General features: G+C 43.3%; 2 protein-coding genes across 5 annotated transcripts; one reads left to right on the plus strand and one right to left on the minus strand.

Moving 5' to 3' along the window:
* The first annotated feature begins 254 nt into the window (after positions 1–254).
* On the plus strand, positions 255–22,308 carry nr2f6a (nuclear receptor subfamily 2, group F, member 6a). 4 transcript variants are annotated; one of them, XM_062525196.1, is made up of 5 exons: positions 255–957; positions 19,037–19,665; positions 20,130–20,224; positions 20,864–21,472; positions 22,021–22,308. In XM_062525196.1, exons 2-5 carry the CDS (start codon positions 19,397–19,399, stop codon positions 22,293–22,295), a joined length of 1,248 nt encoding a protein of 415 aa, XP_062381180.1. In that variant the 5' UTR covers positions 255–957; positions 19,037–19,396; the 3' UTR covers positions 22,296–22,308. The 4 variants fall into 4 exon arrangements, with proteins under 4 accessions (XP_062381180.1, XP_062381160.1, XP_062381189.1 ...); XM_062525176.1 differs by lacking the exon at positions 255–957 and adding an exon at positions 18,010–18,285; XM_062525205.1 differs by lacking the exon at positions 255–957 and adding an exon at positions 18,010–18,285 and having other exon boundaries at positions 20,867–21,472.
* On the minus strand, positions 8,472–12,496 carry LOC134069255 (uncharacterized PE-PGRS family protein PE_PGRS54-like). The gene is made up of 5 exons (XM_062525165.1): positions 11,959–12,496; positions 11,219–11,297; positions 10,404–11,113; positions 8,891–10,301; positions 8,472–8,798 (listed from the first exon to the last, which is right to left on the minus strand). The coding sequence occupies exons 1-5, from the start codon at positions 12,343–12,345 to the stop codon at positions 8,740–8,742; spliced, it is 2,646 nt and encodes an 881-aa protein (XP_062381149.1). The 5' UTR covers positions 12,346–12,496; the 3' UTR covers positions 8,472–8,739.
* Positions 22,309–23,108: the final 800 nt, after the last annotated feature.

The following is a 23,108-nucleotide window of genomic DNA, read 5'->3' on the forward strand; positions in this document are numbered from 1 at the left end:
AAATCAATGTGGAGAGTCCAAAATGAGAGAAAAGTCGACATCCAGAGGGATACTGCTCTCACCTTAGTGGAATCGCATGTGTGACGCCCACCTAGGTCAAAACCATGACCCCTATGGGTCTAGTGAAGTCGGTGCACGGGCGGCACTAGGCCTGGGTGTCATGGGTGCCCTAAGTGCCTTATTGGTATCACCTGTACTTATGGGTTGGGCTATAAAAGGTTTTCTCTCTCTCTTTCATTTGGGCACTCTTTCCTTTCACATAGGCGCTATATGGCTTACTTCTCTTACACGCTCTATTTTTCTTTATAACTCACTCTTCTTATCTTAATGATAATTTTCCCTTTACAGCTAACATTCTTATACTGATCTACTAGACACTCACCACATCCATACATGCACGACATTGCATCAACATACCCTAGACACGTATAATTTACTTAGTTTGATTATACTTCTCAATAAATTTGATATTCTTTATCACTGTTTCTTGCCTCCTTATTATGTTATGGTGTAAACGAGCCTACGCCGTAACATAATTTGGGGTTCTCGTCCGCGAGCTTTAATTGGTTGAAATCTGGATCATAGACTCACGTGTTTCCAGGTGAGAACGTCCTTTGATTGTTTGTTAGTTAGCAGTAGGCTCTGGCAAGTCAGTGTGCTCCAGCTGGGCTCATCGCCTTTCCGTCGGTGTACAATTTGTTGTTTTGTTTGTTATGTTAGTTTGTTGTTTTTGGGGACAATTCTGGCCCGGAGTTCTAAATTCCTGTCAGGGATACGCTTCGAGCAGTTTAACTGTTGCGAGTTCAGCGTTAATCAGCCATCCCAAGACCGGCACGTTCCTGAAGACCTAGCGAGGTGAGTTAGCTGCCTAGTTCAGTAATTAGGAGTCAGAGGCCTGCGTCATCCACACAACTACCGTGGAGTTTAACGGCAGTCAGCTGATGGTCTCACCTGGAGGTATGTTGGAGTATTTTGATCCATGCTTGCGGATGTGGTAAGTGTTTTCCTTTGTTTGTAACTCAGTTTGTTAGCTTTGTTGTTTGCGTTCGTTGTGCTACATTGTGATACATTGTGATACATTGTAGCGAAGTAATTGAACGTTCAGTGATCTAATTATAGGTCGATTGTCGTTCATTGTTGTTTGTGTAGCCTGTCTCAGCGACGCTTCGGGCTATGCATGCGAACGCATTGGCGATTTAAAGTTACTGTTTGTTGAGGTTATGCCTCGTTTAGCTTAATGCTTGTATAAGTAACTTTGCCAATTAATAAAGCGAGTGGGTTTGATTGTTGGAACTTGATGTTCTGTGTTAAATGCTAATGCTTGATTGTTTGAACGTGATGTTCTGCACTAGCTAAAGCTTGTTTTGAGAGTAGTAGACTTCTTGTGGTTTTTGCCATTGCTTGTAGCGGTAAAACGTTGACATTGTGTAGTCTATTGATTCTTTGTGCGTGGAGAAGTTGTAGTAGCCTGTGTGATTCTTCTTTTCTCTTCACATTCTTATATTGTGCCTCAATTTTTGGTCTGAGTTTTTCTGTGCCTGTTGCGATTTAGCTTATTGCCAGTTTTGGTCAATTAAGTGGATTTTTGCTTATTGTGGGCATAGGTAGTCTACAGCATCGGCCTTTTGCTGTTTGTATTAGCTTTGTGGATTTAATTGAATTTATTATATTGTTGTAGCTCACTGTCTTCAACAATGGTGTCTTTTGCTGACTTTATTGCCAACCCTTCTGAGGAGTTGTTGTCTGGCTTGAGTAAAGCTCATTTGTTAGAAGTTGTTCAACATTACAACTTGATTGTAACATCTCAAGAGCAAAATAGAAAAGAGACATTGTATCTTTCTGTTAAAAACCAGTTGGAAGCCACAGGTGTTTTAAAGAAAGCTGTTGCGAGTGCTGGGGCGAGTGCTGCTTCAGATGGGCGACTTCCGAAGCCTAGGGCTGGTCCTGAGGATCGGGCCTTAAGCAAGAGGGAGATTGAACTTAAGATGGCTACACTCAATCAAGAGCTAGAGATCAAGCGCATGCAACATGAGCTTGATATGAAGAGGCTTGAGTTGGAGTTCAAGAAAACTGAACCTCCTCAACCACGTCCTCTAGATCTTAGTAAGAACATCCGCCTCGTGCCACCCTTTTCAGAAAAGGAAGTGGACAAATACTTTTCCCACTTCGAAAGGGTAGCAACCAGTCTTAAATGGTCTAAAGTGGATTGGCCACTTTTATTGCAATGTGTGTTCACAGGGAAAGCGATGGAGGTGTATGCTGCTCTCAGTGATGAGCAGGCTGCACAGTATGATGTCGTGAAAAATGCTGTTCTCCATGCCTATGAGCTTGTCCCTGAGGCTTATCGTCTAAAATTCAGGAATGCGAGAAGATCAGAGCAGACATTTGTTGAATTTTCACGTGAAAAGCAGCGCTTGTTTGACAGGTGGTGTGTTTCCCAAAAAGCAGAGTCTAAAGAGGAACTGAGACAACTAGTTCTCTTGGAGGATTTTATGAATTGTGTCCCCGAGACTGTGGCTCTTTTCCTGTGTGAACAAGAGGTGAAAAATATTGACAATGCTGCTGTTCTAGCGGACAAGTTTGTTCTTACGCACAAGCGTGTTCCTGGTAATCGTAGTCCTCAGAATAGGCGAGTAGTGCCTCATAGGGAGAATCAGTATGGAGATGGTGATAAGTTCTCACCAACAGCTCCTTTTCACTCCTCAAAACGTCCTCTCCCCGGTAAGACAGAGATAGTTTGTTTCCACTGCAGGACACCAGGTCATAAAGTTCCTGAATGCCCTCAGAGGAAGAGTGGCAAGAACACCAAGAGTTTTGGCTTGGTGGCATCTTGTGGTGTTGACATGTCTCTGAATACCGTTGCAAATTCTGACCTTGTGGTTGCTACTGAAGTTGGTAAAGGTAAATTTGACACCGATTATGCTCCATTCGTAACAGATGGTTTTGTTTCCTTGCCTAATGAATCAGGAGGTGTACCAGTTCGCATACTGAGAGACACTGGTGCAGCTCAGTCATTTTTACTGTCTGGTGTGTTGCCTTTGTCAGCTAATACTGACACTGGAACACATGTGTTGATCCGAGGGTTTGAAATGACTCCTGTGCAGGTCCCATTGCATCGTGTCCGTCTGTCTTCTGAGTTGGTCTCTGGTGATGTAGTGGTTGGAGTTCGTCCATCTCTCCCTATAGCAGGTGTGTCATTTGTGTTGGGTAATGACTTGGCTGGGTCGAAGGTGTGGGGTAATGCCAATACTGTTTCTCCCCCTATTGTCTCGTCCTTGCCTGAACTACCATCAAAGCCTGATCGGTCCTCCAAGTGGCAGTTTGATGTCTTCCCAGCTTGTGCGGTCACTCGCGCTATGGCGAATCGTGGTGTTGATTCTGTGTCTCTAGAGGACACTTTTCTTGTTTCTCCTGATGTTGACAGTAGTTCTTTGAAGCTGCCTGTAGGCGAGCTAGAGAGCACTACCGCTGATCTTGGTGGCACCACTGGGGGTGACGAAAGTTCAGATGTTGAGATCGACTCTGTTGGAGTAGTCCCTCCAGTGGAGGTGAGTGGTAGTGAATTACCATCTACTCTGTCAGACACTAGTGAGCTAGAAAATTGTTCCTTGCCACATTTGTTCAAGGTTTCACGTGAGGAGCTGATTAAAGAACAGTCAGCTGACTCCTCTCTTGAACCTTTGTTTGCATTGGCTGCTGAAGACAGTCCTGATGATGTTTCAACCTATTTCATGCAAGATGGCTTGTTGTGTAGGCGATGTGTGTTTCGACAAGAGAGTTTCTCTAACCCTGTTGTGCAGGTGGTTGTTCCACATAAGTTTCAGAATGCTGTGTTGGATCTAGCGCATAATGAGGTAGCAGGACACACTGGAGTGCGCAAGACTCACGATAGGATCGTGCGCCGGTTCTATTGGCCAAAGTTGAGAAAAGATGTCTCTTCCTATATTAGATCTTGTCATGTGTGCCAATTGACTGGTAAGCCGAATCAGAAGATTCCTGTCGCTCCTTTACATCCTATCCCTGCTGTGTCCAACCCCTTTGAGCACCTCATTGTTGATTGTGTGGGTCCCTTGCCTCGATCCAAAGCAGGGCATAGTTTTCTGTTGACTGTGATGTGCCAGTCAACGCGCTACCCATCAGCCTATCCTCTACGGTCTATTACGGCTAAATCAGTGTTGAAGGCCCTTACTAATTTCATGTCTACCTTTGGAATCCCGAAGATCATTCAGAGTGATCAAGGTTCTAATTTTATGTCGAGACAGTTCTCTAGGGCATTACAACAGTTGAAAACCAAACACAACATCTCAAGTGCTTACCATCCTCAAAGTCAGGGTGCCCTTGAGCGATTTCATCAGACTTTGAAGTCACTTTTAAGGTCTTATTGTGTTGAGCTCGGGTCTGACTGGGAGGAGGGTCTCCCCTGGCTACTCTTAGCGATTAGAGAGGTGGTTCAGGAGAGCACGGGCTTCAGCCCTAATGAACTTGTTTTCGGTCATGCGGTAAGAGGTCCAACGGCTGTTCTGGCTGACGAGTGGTGTGTAGCTGAGGCTCCGGTTAATGTGCTGGATTACGTTAGCGGCTTCCGTTATCGTTTGTACGAAGCTAGAGCTGCTGCCAGACGTAAACTGGGTAAAGCTCAGTGTAAGATGCAGCGTCTTTTTAACCGTAAGGCTAAACACCGAAGCTTTAATGTTGGTGACAAAGTTTTAGCTTTGTTGCCTCTTGTTCATAGTCCCTTTCAAGCAAAGTATAGTGGTCCTTATGAGATTGTCAAGGTCCTTTCTGACCACAACTATCATATTGGCACGCCTGAGCGGCGTAAGGCAGTTCAAGTTTGTCACATCAACTTGTTAAAACCTTACTTTTCCTCTGTACCATCTGTGTCTGTTGCTTTGGTTACTGCCACGCCTGTAGGGGGCTCTAGTGATTCTGATTGTGTCTGTTCTGTTAATGAGGTTTTGTCTCTAGATCCCGTCAGTGAAGAGTTTGATGAGGGGGTGAGGGGTCCGTCGCAAGCGATTGTGGAGGGTCGCCTGCGAAATTCAGAGTTCTTGGCCGATTTGCCTTCACATCTCTCTCACTTGTCAGATCTAGAGAAGGCAGATATCATTGGGTTGATTGAGTCTTTTCCTTGTCTGTTTCCAGATGTTCCATCCCGTACATCTGAGATTGAGCACGATATTGACGTCGGCGACGCTTTACCCATCAAGCAGCACGCCCATCGTGTCAATCCGCGAAAAAGGGAATTGTTACAGAAAGAGGTAGATTATCTTCTAGCCAATGATCTAGCCGAACCTAGCTTCAGTGCCTGGAGTTCCCCCTGTTTGTTGGTTAACGAACCAGCCGGAACTTTTCGTTTCTGCACTGATTATAGACGTCTTAATTCAGTAACGATTTTCCAGCACCAGCAACCCGTCGCGACCTCCGGAGATTTCTGGGTATGGCTTTTTGCAAAAATGTTGCCTCCGTAGTTGTGCCCTTGACTAACCTCTTAAGCCCAAGGACTCCGTTTGAGTGGTCGGTCACATGTCAAGAAGCCTTGGAGAATTACTCACATTAAAGAAAAAGATAATGTTGTCGCTGGTGCTAATTCTGTTTTCCTCCACTTCTTTCACTCTGCCTGTTTTCCTGTCATCTTTTTTCCCCCTGACCTAGGCGCCTGGATCTAGGGAGGTGAATGTTGGTGTGGAACAGGTGGTCGTTGTTTGTTTGTGTTTTTCGGTTTGCCCTAAGCAAACCTCTTTAGGGAGGGAGATGTGACGCCCACCTAGGTCAAAACCATGACCCCTATGGGTCTAGTGAAGTCGGTGCACGGGCGGCACTAGGCCTGGGTGTCATGGGTGCCCTAAGTGCCTTATTGGTATCACCTGTACTTATGGGTTGGGCTATAAAAGGTTTTCTCTCTCTCTTTCATTTGGGCACTCTTTCCTTTCACATAGGCACTATATGGCTTACTTCTCTTACACGCTCTATTTTTCTTTATAACTCACTCTTCTTATCTTAATGATAATTTTCCCTTTACAGCTAACATTCTTATACTGATCTACTAGACACTCACCACATCCATACATGCACGACATTGCATCAACATACCCTAGACACGTATAATTTACTTAGTTTGATTATACTTCTCAATAAATTTGATATTCTTTATCACTGTTTCTTGCCTCCTTATTATGTTATGGTGTAAACGAGCCTACGCCGTAACACATGCGACTCTATTCAAGGTTCAAGGTCAGCTTAGGTTGTGCCTGACCTGGAAAACATACATGTGTTACATCTAGCCCACTGGATCTAGGGTTGACTTCTGCTGGACAAATCAACAACGAGAGGGTCGTGCCCCCTAATGTCTTTAACACATGGGAAGTATGGGGACCTTAGAGGGGGGCAGGAAAATAGGGAAGTGCAATTAGGACTGGAGAATAGGGAACCGTTGAGTCCAGAGACAAAGGGTCTCATAGTCCTCTGACCCCCTGAAGGAAGGAAGGCACCCTTTCCTTTCCACTGCTGAGGAGGGTGGAGTATGGAGATTTGCCCCTCAATTTCCCTACATTCTTACAACAGAGTCTTATCAACCCAGCAACAACTTAATTTTAATTAACATTAATTGTAGTGTTTTGAAACTAGGGCAATGCACAGCTGCTAAATTCCACAGTTAATATCAGAATACTATTTATTCTCAGAGGAATACAAAAATATATCATAAAAATGATCATTATGCTGAATGGCTATATTTAATGTGAGATATTAGTATAAACATATATGTGGCACTTCAAGGGAGAGCAGTCGATTCCTGGCATTGGTGGCTACCCAGACCTCTTAAGAGAGAGGGTAAAGATCTAAAGAACGAGACTAAATGGGAAAAACATTTTATCTTGAACAAAGGACATCCTTTAAACAGGATATAGAGAAGACTTTTTTACTTGGCTTCACTATTTATTAATTGGCGCCCAGCTGCCCTGTGGGGACAGAGGGACTGGCGGGGAGGCGTCCGCGCACTGTGTTTTCTGTGACAGGAAGCTAGTCATCAACATGGGAAAAGCGTCTGATTGTTATCCGTGTTGCTCACGCAGGTAATTATACATGGAAGGCATTCATAAATAAGGAGGTAAACTTTATGACCTTGTGATCATGAGGTATGGAAAAACATATGGGATCAAAGTATGGAAGCAACACTTAGGGATGGTCAGAGATGGACCCCACCCCATGTGTCTCTCAATCATATTAGGTAACTTCCGTGTCAAGTGAATGGGTGGTCTGAGGGTAGCAAAGGTTTGCTTATGTTATAGCCCTTCTGCTGGCTTGGGCACTGTTTTAAGTACTGCTTCCTGCTGACGCAAAACAATAACAATTGCTGTAAAACTGCCAGAAGTTTTTTTTTTTTTAAGTGAAATTTCAGCCTTCAGCTTTCACATTTTCCTTCCAGCATCTGCCATAGCACCTGTGTTCTGACCACTGCTGGAGCCGTTTTCTTTTTCGTAAACATTATTATGACGTCTGCATCCGTCCCTATTGTCTCTTTACATTCTGGGGTTGTCTGACCAATGTAAACAGACAGAAACAGTGTTTGGGATGGGCAACTTTGTGTAAGATTAAAAATAGCAATTGTGTGGGCTCTAACCGATGTCTTCTGCCTGTCTATTATGGGATGTAATCTCATGCTTATTTAGCTTAAAATACAATTTCATGCAACTGATAATGTTATGCAAAAAAATCATAATTGAATGCTGATTATTACAAAAGTGGCTATTGAGCCAGTATTTTCTCCTCGTCCTTCCTTCCTTTGCAGTTTAGAGAAATGCTGTGAAATGTATTAAATAAGCAGTGTCTTTTGGTATTGCACAACCTTGTTGTAAGTCAATAGACATTGTGGTAGTTTTGTACAGTAAGAAACGCATACACCACCATGTTACGTTACAGGTTTGATAAAGCTGACTGTATTGATCACTCCCACAAACATAATGTATTTATAAATATCCAGATTTAAGTATTTTAAGCACATATTCACCATAATTCTTAATTCAGAATTCAGAATTCAGAATATAGTAAATACTCAGAATGTATGGTTACCGGTCATCTCTTAGAAAATGAGTTACCTGTACATAAACATTCAAATTAATAATTATTTTAATCTCAGTAATTATTCATTTTATATCTTTGACAAGACCTCAAAAAACACCCACCACCCTTGCCTTTGATGATAATTTAAAGGACATAAGGATGGAATGGGACATAATTGTGACAGTGTGAACAGTGTTTTGATTAATATTTGCAGGTAACCATGGATAAATGAAAGCATGTTTACTGAGTAATTAAAAGACACCTATTTTTTAAGACCTTGTGGCATAACAGATAATGTACAAAGGGAGCATGATCACTTAGATTATTCAACATCACCTCTTCTGAAAAAAATTGGAATACCACTGCTATACAATCTCATGCACACAATTCACAGAAGGCATTTTTTTCAGTTTAGAATATGCTCTTTATTCTGTAAAATTCTTTACATAATATATTTTATTTAGACTATGTACATCTTAGAGAATTCGTTGAACCTCCCACAAGAAAATGCATAACAATTGGAATATGCAAAGCAAATGTACAGGCTGAAAGTAGTGTACAAAACTACAGTAACTGGCACAACCACAGTTTTTGTTGAGCCTCAAGCTGTTAGTTAAATCCACTGTATTTTTCTGAGCGAAGTAATTGTCTTCTATGAAAATTGTCTCTCTTGACAGCTCAATACTGCTCTGGATTAAAAGACCTGTGGAGCTTTCTCAAGAAATTTTCGATGGGATCTGGGAACACAGAATATGGCAGTTGTCTCAGAATATATGTATTCATCATTATACATGTTGATATGTTCAAACCTCAATGCGATCAGACTTACCTGCGGTTCCATAGCTGCCACCTCGTCCAAATGCATTTGTATACCCAGTTCCTGCTGAGCCATGGCCTCCAAACCCGGTCCCCCCAAATCCTGTCCCACTCTGGCTAGTCCTGCTGGACCCTGCTCCACCATAACCTGTGTTCCCCAGCCCTGTAGTGCCAGTCCCTGCACCAGGAAATGCACTTCGACTGCCTCCTGCTCCTCCTGCTCCTCCTGCTCCACCATAACCTGTGTTCCCCAGCCCTGTAGTGCCAGTCCCTGCACCAGGAAATGCACTTCGACTGCCTCCTGCTCCTCCTGCTCCTCCTGCTCCACCATAACCTGTGTTCCCCAGCCCTGTAGTGCCAGTCCCTGCACCAGGAAATGCACTTCGACTGCCTCCTGCTCCTCCTGCTCCACCATAACCTGTGTTTCCTAGCCCTGTAGTGCCAGTCCCTGCACCAGGAAATGCACTTCGACTGCCTCCTGCTCCTCCTGCTCCTCCTGCTCCACCATAACCTGTGTTCCCCAGCCCTGTAGTGCCAGTCCCTGCACCAGGAAATGCACTTCGACTGCCTCCTGCTCCTCCTGCTCCTCCTGCTCCACCATAACCTGTGTTCCCCAGCCCTGTAGTGCCAGTCCCTGCACCAGGAAATGCACTTCGACTGCCTCCTGCTCCTCCTGCTCCACCATAACCTGTGTTTCCTAGCCCTGTAGTGCCAGTCCCTGCACCAGGAAATGCACTTCGACTGCCTCCTGCTCCTCCTGCTCCTCCTGCTCCACCATAACCTGTGTTCCCCAGCCCTGTAGTGCCAGTCCCTGCACCAGGAAATGCACTTCGACTGCCTCCTGCTCCTCCTGCTCCTCCTGCTCCACCATAACCTGTGTTCCCCAGCCCTGTAGTGCCAGTCCCTGCACCAGGAAATGCACTTCGACTGCCTCCTGCTCCTCCTGCTCCACCATAACCTGTGTTTCCTAGCCCTGTAGTGCCAGTCCCTGCACTTGGAAATGCACTTCGACTGCCCCCTGCTCCACCAAAACCTGTGTTACCAAATCCTGTTCCCCCAGCCCCCCATCCTGTTCCACTATGTCCTGCTCCTGCACCTGTTCCAAAAGAGCCTGTGTTGAGTCCTGTCCCTGTTGACCCCATCCTAGATGAACCAATCCCTGTTCCACTACCAGACCCAGGAGTACTTGACCCTGCTCCTGTTGGGAATCTATCCGAGCTTGGGAGCGAGCTTGACCCTGTATTTCCCATCCCAGTTCCTCCCGATCCCACCTGATTCACACTACTGCGACCAAAGTCAGGCTTTTTAAATAAAGAACTGTCTGGTCCACCAGAACCTCGTGCAGTGGGCTTTATCCCTGATCCTGATTGAACTGGAAATGTACTGCCACTACCATATGTTCCAATTCCAACTCCTCCTGGTGGCTGTGAAGATATTTAGGGAAAAAAAATGTTTGATGTGTTATTATCAATATACATTTTCTCAACATATCCATATGTGTGAAATACTAATCATATATCTCCTACCTTGTGTCCAGAGCTAGCCAGAGAGACATTTATCTTTTCTTTCAGCATGTTGATTTCGGATTCCTTCAGCTTCAGAGTTCCTTCCAACAGCTCCTTTGCTCCTCGCAGTTTCCTTTGCTCCAGCAGAGCCTCTTCCATAAACTTGTCATGTCTTTCCCGGGTGTCTCTGAGATTCTTGTAACTATTTTCCTCCAGGGAACTTAGATTCTTTTTACATTCAAACAGGTTCCTGTCCAGAGATGCTTTTTTTGCTTCAAGATGACTCACTTTGTGAACTATGTCAGAAACTTTATGTCCAAGGTCGTTCAAGTAGGGCTGAAACTTGTTCTCCACCTCTGATGATAGGCTGCTACAGTTATACTGAATCTGCTCCAGCTGCTCACGCTGTTTGGAACAGGTTATGTGGAAAGGGATCATTTGTGGGATCAAGGTGTCGATCTTCTGCCGGAATGCCTTAGTGATCTCTGGAATTCCCTCCATTGATCTGATGAAGTCCTCCTTACACGTTCTCTTAAAACGTTCAATCTCTCTCTCAGCTGTGACCTTCTCTTGCCGCAGTGTGATTGTCTCTAGCCTAAGGGATTCTCTGTCCCTATTGGCACCGTCCAGTTCAACTTTCAAAACTTGAAAAGTCTCTGAACAATTCCTCTGCAAAATTTCTTGCCATCTTTTCAGCTGTGAATTTTCATATTGTAGACCATTTAGTTGACCTATGTTTAAAAAAAAGTGAAAGAAACAACATTAGCGTTGGACAGCATGAAAAATGAAAATGTTGTTGGATGTTAAAGGGTTGTATGTTTGCGTGCTCTGCTTACCATTTGAATTACATGGTGTTGGGGGTGGTTGTACCACTCTTGGGCAGTTACATGGTTGCGAACTCCTTTGACATTGTAACTAAATTAGCATTACAAATAAAATAGTTACAACATTGCAGATGTATACTACAAAACGAAAAAAAACAACAGCAAATAATGAAGAATATACAAATGTACCTGGCAGTTAAAAAAGTATATCACATGTTTATGTTTTCTTCTACATGATGATTTGTTTTTCATGAGTATTTTACACAGAAATTACAGTCAAGGGTTTGTATTCTTTGGTATCAAAACCAATTCAGTAGAACCTTATATGACTTATCCCTCTAATGTAGGCAACAATATTTGAAGGAGTGTTCAAAGAGATTCAAAGCAGGTTAAAAAGATAACAGGGGCTGCAGTTACAACATTTAAGATATGAAATGAAAACCATATTAACACACCACTGGGATGTGCTAACAAAGACTTAGACAACCTTTTCCTCATCCTCAGTATATTTTTTTCTGCACAGCTTTACAGAAGTTGTAGTGGTATTGATGTATTGACAGTGCTGTCAGTGCAACAATGTTACAATGCAGTGGCTTTAAAATAAATTTGTCCTTCAAATTTTCACATTTGCCAAATCTTGACTGGATCAGAACAAGATATCATTAGTGGGTTCTTTAATGTTTGTTGTGGATAATTGTAAATGTCAGTAAATAAAACAAGCAATAAATAAAAGAGCATCAGATATTACTCACCAATTTATTTCGAAGTTCGCTGATGAAGGAATAAGAGCTATTGCTTAACTGTCGTAGCACGGTGATATTCCTCTGCATGTATTCCATGTCCCGATTTGTCACATTCATTTTCCAGGTAAGATTTCTGAACTCCTCCTGAAGGTATCCGTGTTTTGTGATGAGCTCATTGTGCATCGGGTCAAGCACTTGCAGTCTCTTCTCAGCTGCAGATTCCTCTGGCTGCCCATAGACCAGGAAGAGAACCAGGCTGACAATGATCAGAGTCTGGATCAGGGAGGAGAAAAAGAAGACAATTTTCATGTAGTAGCCACAGCTCTTGCCCCTGGCCTTGTGGATTTTCTTGGCACTCGCACCAAACTTAGATTGAGAGTAGCTGTTGTTGTACATCTCTGCAAGCTGGGCTAAGGTCCAGATGGACCTCTATCTTGTGAAATAAAAAAAATATAGCCTATATCTAAAGTTAAATAAAAGCCAAAGTGCTTTCAGATGCCCTGCACTGAGAACAAATTCATATACTGCTGCTTTCTAGGAGTTGCTGTCTTCTTTGAAAAGTAGAGTCCAGATCATGTGGTGTCAAGGTTTATGAATGCCAACATACCCCTCCCACGGCAGGAGATCTTCCTGATCCGCCCTGTTGCTGGACGTTTGAATAACCTCTTGGACCACAGAGGTGGGTGGTCTGCACTGTCCTGCCACATTGTTTTCATGTTCACCTCCAGCAGACTTCCTATTGTTTGACAACATGGCACCACACGTGATCTGGCAATTTTGAGACATGCATGTGAGTGAACACATGGTCTGGATTGTTTATGGGTTCATTTTTTTGTTTCAACTAGAACCTTCATATGTGTTTCCAACTTGAAACGTTCATACATGAATCTTTTATATGTATTTTATATTTCAAATATATTTACTGACCAATTATAAAATATGAGTTTTGGATGTGAAATATTTTTTTTATGAAATATGTATATTTTCAACAATCAGCCATTTGGTAAATAAACACATCTAATATTTAATTTCAAGTTTTTACTCACAAACAATGCTCTTTATTTTGGTGAATTTATTTTGAGACCAAGCACTTAAGGACGTCAACATGTGGTGATTAGTGATGGACTTTCATCTTTGATGTTGGAATGCTCTGTTCAATGACGTTGGAGGTAGTCTGCCTGGCGTACATGCATAGGGAAATGGGAGCATTATGAAAGCCTGGGGTTTTCCTGCCAGGCATTGTTAATATGCCGGCTTGTCTTCCGAGGAAGCTGTAATTCATTTTACAGCGGCAGAGTGACAGCCTCCAAGTTGCTGTCAGGACAAATTTAAAATAAACGACAGAACAAATGTAGGAAATCTTTACCAAACACACATTTGTTTATTAGAGCAAACTATCCTGTTTATGTGTATCCAAAACAAAAGCCTGTATTGAACATAATGTTACATATTTGGGTGTCCACACGTTTGGTCATCTGTTCCACACATGACAGCATACATGATTGACACAGCACAGCTTTTATAAATATAGAACCGGGGTCGTAGAAAATATGCTATATCGATGTCTTAGGTATTTCCCACAGCGGACAGTGAGTCTGTCTGTCTCTTATTCTTACATAATTTAACATTTTATTATTGGTTTTATATTGTGTCTCAAGTATCTCTGCAAAGTGAAATCAGTGAACTGTGGGAGGTCTGTTTTCACGCTTTGGCTTTGTGTGGCTATATTACCATGGTTCCATGTGATCATGTAATGTATTCAGAGTAGCCTAAAGAGAGAGCTGGGAGGGGGGCATGATGATGCCAATTGGGCAAGGATATACGGTGGCATGGGGTGAGTAAAAAAGCAAAAATCTAATTAAAAATAAAAATAGCTCAGTCAATTGTTAGGCAATTGTTTTGGTTTGAATATTAATTGCATAATTACATAAGACAGATGACAGGAAAATTACATGGCCTTAGAATCTATTGTAGTTAAAGGTGTAGTGAGGGATTTTACTCGATTTCAAGCCCATAGCATCTTTTGAGACACTCGTCAATCATCTCCCCACAGCCACTATAGGTGCCCATTCCTGATAAAAAAAATAAATAAAAAAAACCGGGTCTCTGTAGGCAGCCAAGGCTCCAAAAAACTGGAAACAAACAAAGGGGGGACAGCCTGCCCGTGAACAGAAAAATGAAACCCTGCTTGGAATTTCTCTGGGAATACTGAAGGGTGACATACCTCTCTGGTGCATTTTGTTTGGCCCTTGGTTAACATATGATATACTTTTTTATGCACTGATTTAACAATCTGGGTTTTCGCTCACAATTTTGATCCCCCTTACTTTGAGAATATCTCAACCAACTTCTTGCTGCGAAAGCTTTTTATTTACCTTTTTGCTAAGTGGTCCAACCCAGACTGCATATAGACGAAGGCGGCTATTTTGTCCAACCCAGACTGCATAGATAGACTTTATCTGTCCTTCATATGAGGATATGCCATAATGTTAAGTCATTGAAGATGATATCTGTTTAAAATCATGAATCAAAAAATGGGAAATGAATTACGTCCTGTTGTAGAAGACCCACCAAACAAATTGTCCTGTATGGGACACATTTTATTTAACAATTTAAACCAAGAATCTTAGCATGGTGATATTTTTATGCCATAGTTTTGTTCATTGATTTTTTATTGATTCCTGGGACATTCCATCATACATGGAGTTTGGCATGTTCTTAGTAAGTCATGGCTCTTTGTGCTGGTCTCCCTAGAAACTGGATAGGCTGAATAACACATTTTATGGTTTTATGGCTCTTGGATTGATTGGTTGATTGATTGATTGATTGATTGATTGATTGAAATTCTTTATTGACGTTATTGTACAAAGAATGCTTTGTTATAATAAATAAATAAATAAATAAAAAAATTGTGGGTGCAAACAATGGTAGCATATTATGTTAAAGTTAAAGATAACTCCATATTCCCAGACAGCAAATGGCTAATGTCCGTGTAAATTTTAAGTTTAAGAATAAGCCTCACTAATTATGACCGGGTCAATGATACACGGGACACCGAAACACTGGAAAACTTGGTGGACAAGTATACCCATTAGACTTTTATGGAAAAAAATGTTTGGTCCCCAGGGGCCATTCCCTCCACCACCATGTTGGGCCCCCCAAAACTTAACAAAAATAGTTTTTCCTAATTAACTATCTGAACTTTGACAGCGAGGATGACTACTTGCCTACTTTGACTTGACTCAGACTAGCCCATAACCTCATAAGCACATGAAAGCATACAGAAAAGTTGCAAGAGCAGGAGATGGATTATGAGATTAGACCCCAACCAATTTATTGCAGGCCGATATTCAGTGTGTCAACCCACTGTAGCCTATTCCATGCAATAACATGGCCTGATAGCCTATGCTACTACAGACTAATCATTAGGCTACTTCTATAGGCCTAATCATGGAGCAACGATTTGGGCGAATGCAATGCTCAAGAAAACAGGCACGAGAAGGGAGATGATTTTCTGATTCAACAATGACACTGAGTTGCGCAAAGTCGCGCAGATTCTGGTTTGCCAGACAATATTTTCTGTCGCTAAAATTGCCAAAAGTCGCTAAAGCTAGCAACAAATAAGTCACTAAATTGGCAACACTGAGCACTGAAAGACCAAGAAAGTGACTTTGAATTGACTTCCAGGTCACAGCAATCGGAAAAAAATACTAGTAAAATGTTTTGTTTGCATAAACGAATAGAGTCAATAAACTTCTATTCTTTCTATTTTATACACCCTTCTATGTCTTTAAAAATATTGTATATGAAGAGTTTTTCATTAGGAAATTGGATAATTAGGCCTGTTTGAATACATAATGCCCCACCTTGATAAAGGTGGTAAACACGTTTACATTGTGTTTGTTAAAATGACTATTGGCCGATATCGGGCATGTTTTTTTTTTTTTTTTTTTTTTAACGCAAATATCGAAATGGGTATAGGCCTTCATGGTCTGGCAGCCAAATGCCACAATTTAGATGAACCTGGTTTTGTCGGTAAATGTTTTGCTGTTTCATATTGCCAAGGGGTAACTCAATAAGATTAGAGGGGGTGCCTGGTGATATCCCATGGGCAATTCTCGATATTAAGCATTTCTTGTTCAATGTATTGAATACAGTATATAAGTTGACACACTACATGTGAATAGGGTTAAAAAAAAATAAATAAATAAATAAATAAAAATATTAACAGATGGGTTTTTTCCCACCAAAACAATGTACATTATATTTAACCATGACCAAACGAAACACATCAAGGAGGACTTCAAATCACTTATGATCACTGACTTCACCTTTAATGTTAACATTCATGTTCAAACTCAATGTTAAATTAAATATTAACGTTAATAACATTAATTAATATCACGGAACATTTGGAGGCAGAATATTCAACCACAGGCACATGTAATGTGTGTAACCTAGCCTCTCCACAGCTGGCGATGAGGGACAGGGACCAACCTGTCCAGGAAAGCCCAGTGACTCTTAATCATAAGATCTAGGCCTGGTTTTAGGGGCCTTAAAGGAAAAAACAGTTTAAAACCAAATAATTTAATGAGAGGACTTAGCCTTGATCAATTGCAACATCACCTTGGTCAAATGATGTCACCGCAAATGAGGCGTAACTTTAAAAGCACATTTTGCGTGTGTTTTATGTAAATGTAACAGGGCATGACAAAAACTTGGGGACTGTTGTAAGTATTTGTAACTTTCAAACTTGTTTTTAATAAAGAGGGCCTTATGAAGAGCCTGAGAGCCTAACAAATTACATATAATTTTACATAACAACTCCCAGATAACAATCATTTAGTCAGTTTATGATATTTTGGGATTATACAAGTTTCATTAATCGAAACAATCCCAGGCAGGAAATGTATGTTCCTGGTAGAATGTCGACTTTGGCCCAACTTCACGAATCGTAAAACAACTTTGGCCCAGAATTGGGCCAGGGCCACTTTTACTCTCTGGGAAACTCATAAGCCTCTAATATGCAGGAAAGCATTATAATATGCTCACACTGGTTTCATGATAGACCTTTGCATAATAGAACTGAACTCGCACTACTCTACAGAAGTTTCCTGTTATGTCAAAGATGCCACTTGGCTGTGGGCTCCCATCTAACTCGTTAGGTAGAGTTTGTGGGAAAAGAACATTCTATCGTGAAAACAGGGCAAGGGTTCCCTGATAGAGCGGCTTGAAAAGTACCAGAATCAGTCCATGTCCCATCTGAACGGCATTCTCACAGCCCCAATCTAAAAAACATTCTGAGGAGAAAGCTCTTATCTTATATACAATACTTCTTACTTATCTTATGTATACAAACAGCATGACAGTCGACATGCTGTTGTAATTAAGGAGGTTTAACACCTCCCCTAGTTTTGTCTTCCTCTGTCCAGAAATGCTTCAGCAACATTCAAAGTGAATCATTTTTTTTGACGTGTCTCCATTCTCGTAAATCTTCCAACTGCCTTTTGCCATAGGCCTATTAGTAAAGAGCTCATTTGGACTATCCGTCGCCTACTGTATGTATGCTATCTAGGCTTACCAAGACCATGCAGTATAGCTTACATTTTTGTCTTAATCCTGCAGTTGGACATCTAAAAAGCTGTAGGCCTAGGCTAAAAGAACATAAAACCAAATAGGCCTATTTCTAATCTAACTCCTGATTTTTTTTTTTTTAATTAATTTCTATTTTTTTGAATTTGTCTTAAAAAGTCTTCAGCTGTCCTAGTCCTGTTTTGTTATTTTATCTTTTTTCAGTTGTCTCTTCAGCGAGTTGCACACAGGGTTAATGTATGTGTTCTCTGATGCAGGCCTGAGGTCAGGTTTTTTTGAGGAGAGAGAAATACCACATTCTTCATATGCCCAGCCCAGCAGCCTTTTTCGCTCTTTGACTTCAGTGTCCATATAAGGCAGAGGCTACCATGGCAACCACAGGGCTTGAATAGCAGTGTCAAATCCCCCTAGCAAACCAAACTGCCCCCGCTCTTACCTCCCCCCAACCCCACGCCACACCATCGCTGTACGCAGGCGCGCTATCGTTCACTACCAGCTCGGCTTACCGTCCTGTTTTCTCTTCCTCCCCTATTCTTGTCAATCCTCTCGCGCATTTATGAGATAGTAAGAGAGACCCAGGCGAGAATTGCAGGCACCTATATAATTTTGGGGGGAAATAAAATACATTTGTTGGGCTTAACCTCGAATGCATCACTATAACGCCTAATTCAATTTACGCTAAGTGGAACCAAGGCGAAGCTTCACCCCTCCCCCGGTTCGATTCAGAGGAAGAACGCTGGAAAGGTAGGCCGCAAGCGGTTGCTAGACATGGACTGACAAAAGCTTGGTGAGGCGAAATCATTTACCGTTTAAGGAACGGTTTCCTGAAAAGCAAAGAAGATTTTTCACGTGAGGTACTATTCCCACACTTTTGCCCGCGTTGTAGACACAGAACACAGGGGCAATTAGCAAAGACAGAGCGAGGCCTTGTTTAACAACAACAAACGTGGGATAGCGTAGCGTCAAGTTACTTCCTCGAACTAACTAATCATACGGGAAAGACACGGTTTTTTGTTGAAAAGGAGGGATTCAAAGACTGTTATGTGCAAGAAACATTTTTGGTAAAATGTGTGTCGGTGTTTCATCCTGCATGTTACGTGTGTAGATTTGTAGTCCTTAAGTAGGCTATCCCCGGGTTCATTCGTTTTCCACCCAAGGCGTTTTATTCATTGCGTCTAAAGCCTGCTGTATGGCCAAAGATTATTCTGAAATAAATTAATAGCCTACCCTTAATTTGCATGTACGCTCAATTCATCACATGAGACACGTGACGTCCATGTGCTTTTACGATACAGACAACTCATGTTGACACGTATTGAATTGTGCGAGAGGAATAACGCAAGCTTTGCTATGTGTGTTTTCTGTTTTCAAACCAGAATATTTCAAAGTGTTACTGTTAAAGCTTGATATTAGTTGAGTTGGGTTTGGGAATGTTTATTTTGTGTATTTTGTATAATATTCTTTAACATATGGTGCCCTACTTTTCTTATGAAAGGTCCTGTTTTGGTGGGACGGTGAAGCATCCTCCACTGCCTTAGCAAGCCTCTGTGAAGTCACGGGTCATGATGATGCGCCAAGACTGAAAAGCATAAAAAAGTTAATGGGACTCAACAAACACCAAACAGCAAAGAGCCAGCAAACAACCTGAACATAAACACAGCCATACCATTTCACAGACCTGCCTCCTTCACATCAGCTGTCAGGAACACTTAACAATGAGGCCTTGGAGATTGGCTTGGCTCTGACATCCTCTGAGTGTGCTTGTCAATTAAGCCCATTGCCAAAACTCATTTTGAGCCGTCCAGGTGGAGGCCACCATTGAACACTCTTCTTGCTTGGGGCTGAGAACTGAGCAATGGCCATGGTGAGAGGGGGGTGGGGAGATCCCAATGGTGAAACCAATGGACTGGGGGATAAGAGCTACCTTAGAGGGGAGGAAGACGACGAGTCACCCCAAGCGGGGGGCAGTGACTTGGAGGGGGTGGACGATGACAAGTCCTGTGTGGTGGACTGCGTGGTGTGCGGGGACAAGTCCAGTGGCAAACACTACGGAGTCTTCACCTGTGAGGGCTGCAAGAGCTTTTTCAAGAGGAGTGTCCGACGCAACCTTAATTACACCTGCAGGTAGGTCCAAAGGCAGGCAGTTCATGGAGGGAGTGTGGGTTTGAACCTACACATGGTGGTCAAACAGTACCCTGGGTTTAGGCACAGGATGGGGGAACCAGACACAAAGGAATCTGCTGAACACCTCATTGCAGAACAACTTAACATGGATGTACATTACGAAATCTCAGTCTCGGTAGATGAACTGTCTTAACCTTTCTTTTGGCTTTTTTTGGAAGTACATAGTAACCTTTATGGTAGACTCCGTCTTCCGAGAATACTTTTACCACTATTTTGAATAAACCTAGACATACATGTCTACTTTTGTTTAACAGGACTTGACGGTTATAAAACACAACTGGCAGTGTGAATCGCTAGTATAATGATATTGTTTGAATTGCAATCTGGCTTGGAAAGCAAATGTTGAGACATCTGTGCACAACTTTGGTCTTCTTGATCTCTTACTCTTGACATTTCTTCTACAGGTCAAACCGGGATTGTCAGATTGACCAACATCACCGTAACCAATGCCAGTATTGCCGACTAAAGAAGTGCTTTCGGGTGGGAATGCGTAAAGAAGGTACCCCTCCACTTTGAATTACAAAAATATGTGAGAAGCTTTTTCTGCCAAAAGCTAAGCAAGCTCAGTCATTAATGTGTCATGACGGGCGGCCATATTATTGTGGAGCATGAATGGCTGTCGGTGCTTACAGGTCCAAGATTCAAAACATAAAAGCAAAGTAATGTGGTGGCCACTGGGCCTTCTCCAGGCAACTCTTACACTGAGCAAAGGATTAGGCTACGGTTTAGGTTAAAAACCCTTTATGTGTACTGGGGCATTTGTAAAATTCGCCTACCGGTTTCAACCCTTTTACTGGGTCTTCGTCAGGGCGCCCTTTTTAGGAATTTATTTGAAGAGATTCCTTGAGGTAGCCTGTTTTTTCTAGGTTCAAGTGTATTCCCACGTAAGTTTATTTTTGAAAGCAGTCGTTGGCGAACTGTTCTGACCCCAGTCTTTAATCTGGAATCAGATTAATCAAACTAATCCTGTCAGACAGTTCCACACACTATCTGTCAAGCCTCCCTCATTCATTTCCAACCTCTGTCTCTTCTTCCCTTCTTCACAAATCCCTCTTCTTCTCTCCACCACTTTACCCATCGTCCATCTCTCTCTCCATCCACGCGTCCACCCGTCCCCCTGCTCACCATCCTACCGCAGCAGTCCAGCGCGGACGTGTCCCCCCGTCCCACCCCAGCCTCAGCCCCTCTGCTACACCTGTGGGCGGCGGCGGCGTCATCGGGTTAGGGGGCGTCGGAGGAGATGGCGGCGGTGTGGGCGACTTTTACAATGGCCAGCCCGTGTCGGAGCTGATCTCCCAGCTGTTGAGGGCTGAGCCGTACCCGGGCAGCCGCTACCCGCACCAGTACAGCCAGCAGCTGCAGGGCGGCGGTGGCGGCGGCGGCGGCGGTTCGACCATGGGCATCGACAACATCTGCGAGCTGGCGGCGCGTCTGCTCTTCAGCATCATCGAGTGGTCGCGGAACATCCCCTACTTCCCCGAGCTGCCCGTGTCGGAGCAGGTGGCGCTGCTGCGGCTCAGCTGGAGCGAGCTGTTCATCCTGAACGCGGCGCAGTCGGCGCTGCCGCTCCATACCGCCCCGCTGCTGGCCGCCGCCGGCTTCCACTCCTCGCCCATGTCCGCCGAGCGCGTCGTCTCCTTCATGGACCAGGTGCGCGTCTTCCAGGAGCAGGTGGACAAGCTGACGCGGTTGCAGGTGGACACGGCGGAATACAGCTGCCTCAAGGCCATCGCCCTCTTCTCCCCAGGTGAGAAAGTCAGGTGTTGGCAGATTCCGGGTTTCTTAGATTCTAGTAGATTTTGTACACAGAATATATATTCCATCTACAGTGAGTGTTTGAGAATGATTTGCAACATAACCTTACAATAACCTCAAATTCATACGGGATTCAGCTCCCTCTGTTGGAATAATTGTGTTAGTATTTTTTTTATATATATATATACAAAGGCTAGCTCTGAATATTACAGAATTGTCTTTTTAGCCTATTTCATGTTAAGAGAAGCCAGTTTCAGCTTTCCAAAAATGTTTCTGAGTTCCATAACCGGTGTTGTAAGTGCTCTCACATAGTAAAGGTGACATTCAGAGGTAAGGCTGTCCAGGGCTGTCCTAGAGGAAGTACAGCAACAGTGGATTATCTAAGACCATCAGTCGTCGTCCCTTGAAAATGACCTTGCGTTCTTGAACTAAACCCTTGAGAACATGAGTGAAAATGTGAGTTCTAGTTCTATCCATGCATGTTGAAAACCGTGTGTGTGTGTGTGTGTGTGTGTGTGTGTGTGTGTGTGTGTGTGTTAGACGCATGCGGCCTGACGGACCCAGCACACGTGGAGAGCCTGCAGGAGAAGGCCCAGGTGGCGCTGACGGAGTACGAGCGCATGCAGTACCCGAGCCAGCCGCAGCGCTTCGGCCGCCTGCTGCTGCGCCTGCCCGCGCTCCGCGCCGTGCCCGCCTCGCTCATCTCCCAGCTCTTCTTCATGCGCCTGGTGGGGAAGACGCCCATCGAGACGCTCATCCGAGACATGCAGCTCTCGGGCAGCTCCATCAGCTGGCCCTATGCCCCCGGACAGTAGACAAAGGGGCACAGAGGGGTCAGGAGGAAGGGATTGGGGGGGGGGGGGCCGCCTGGGCATGAATCTCACGCTTCACGCACCCTCATCGGAGATGCCTGAAGACCCGGGGCTGTGGAAGAAGTACTCTCCGAGCCCATGCCCGTGCCAGGTCCTCTTCTTAAATCTTCTTAATCTTCTTACACTTCAGTCACATGCCCAGGAGGACCTGGTTTATTTTTTTTTATCAATATTTTCTTTGTGTTTGTTTGTCATTCCGGACATGGTTTTTAACGTTGGGGGATGGCAGGGGGTGGCTGGATGGTCACACTACTGGACTACTGGAGATTGTTACTATTACACAAACACTAAAGGTACTGCACATGGCTACTGCAGGTGACAGAGGACTCATTCCTTCAGTGTGATTCTCGCATACTAAAAACACCTTTTGACTAGCTTGCCAAAGTTCTTAAGGGAGAAGAAAAAAAAAACTATGCGCAGTTTTTACTTTCACAGACTGTAGAACATGCTGGTTATTGGTTTTCCGAGAGATTAGTTTAATTACTAATAGGGCTAGTAGTTGTGTTTCATTTGGTCTTATTTCTAAATGTCGGGGAACACTGACCCCTGGTACTAATACCATAATGCAGGCGATACCCCCCGATAAGTTCTCAGTGGCCAGCTATGACACTGTGCTCAATACCAGTTCTGCCTATCATGAATATCAGTTATTTGGATTTCTTCTCACTTGATTCCATTATATATGAAATCATGTAGAAGAAATATCAGACATAATTTGGTTTTCAAACAACCATTGAAAAAGAGAACAAACAAATA

The sequence above is a fragment of the Sardina pilchardus genome, chromosome 2, assembly GCF_963854185.1.
Source record: "Sardina pilchardus chromosome 2, fSarPil1.1, whole genome shotgun sequence".
Classification (NCBI taxonomy): Eukaryota; Metazoa; Chordata; class Actinopteri; order Clupeiformes; family Clupeidae; genus Sardina; species Sardina pilchardus.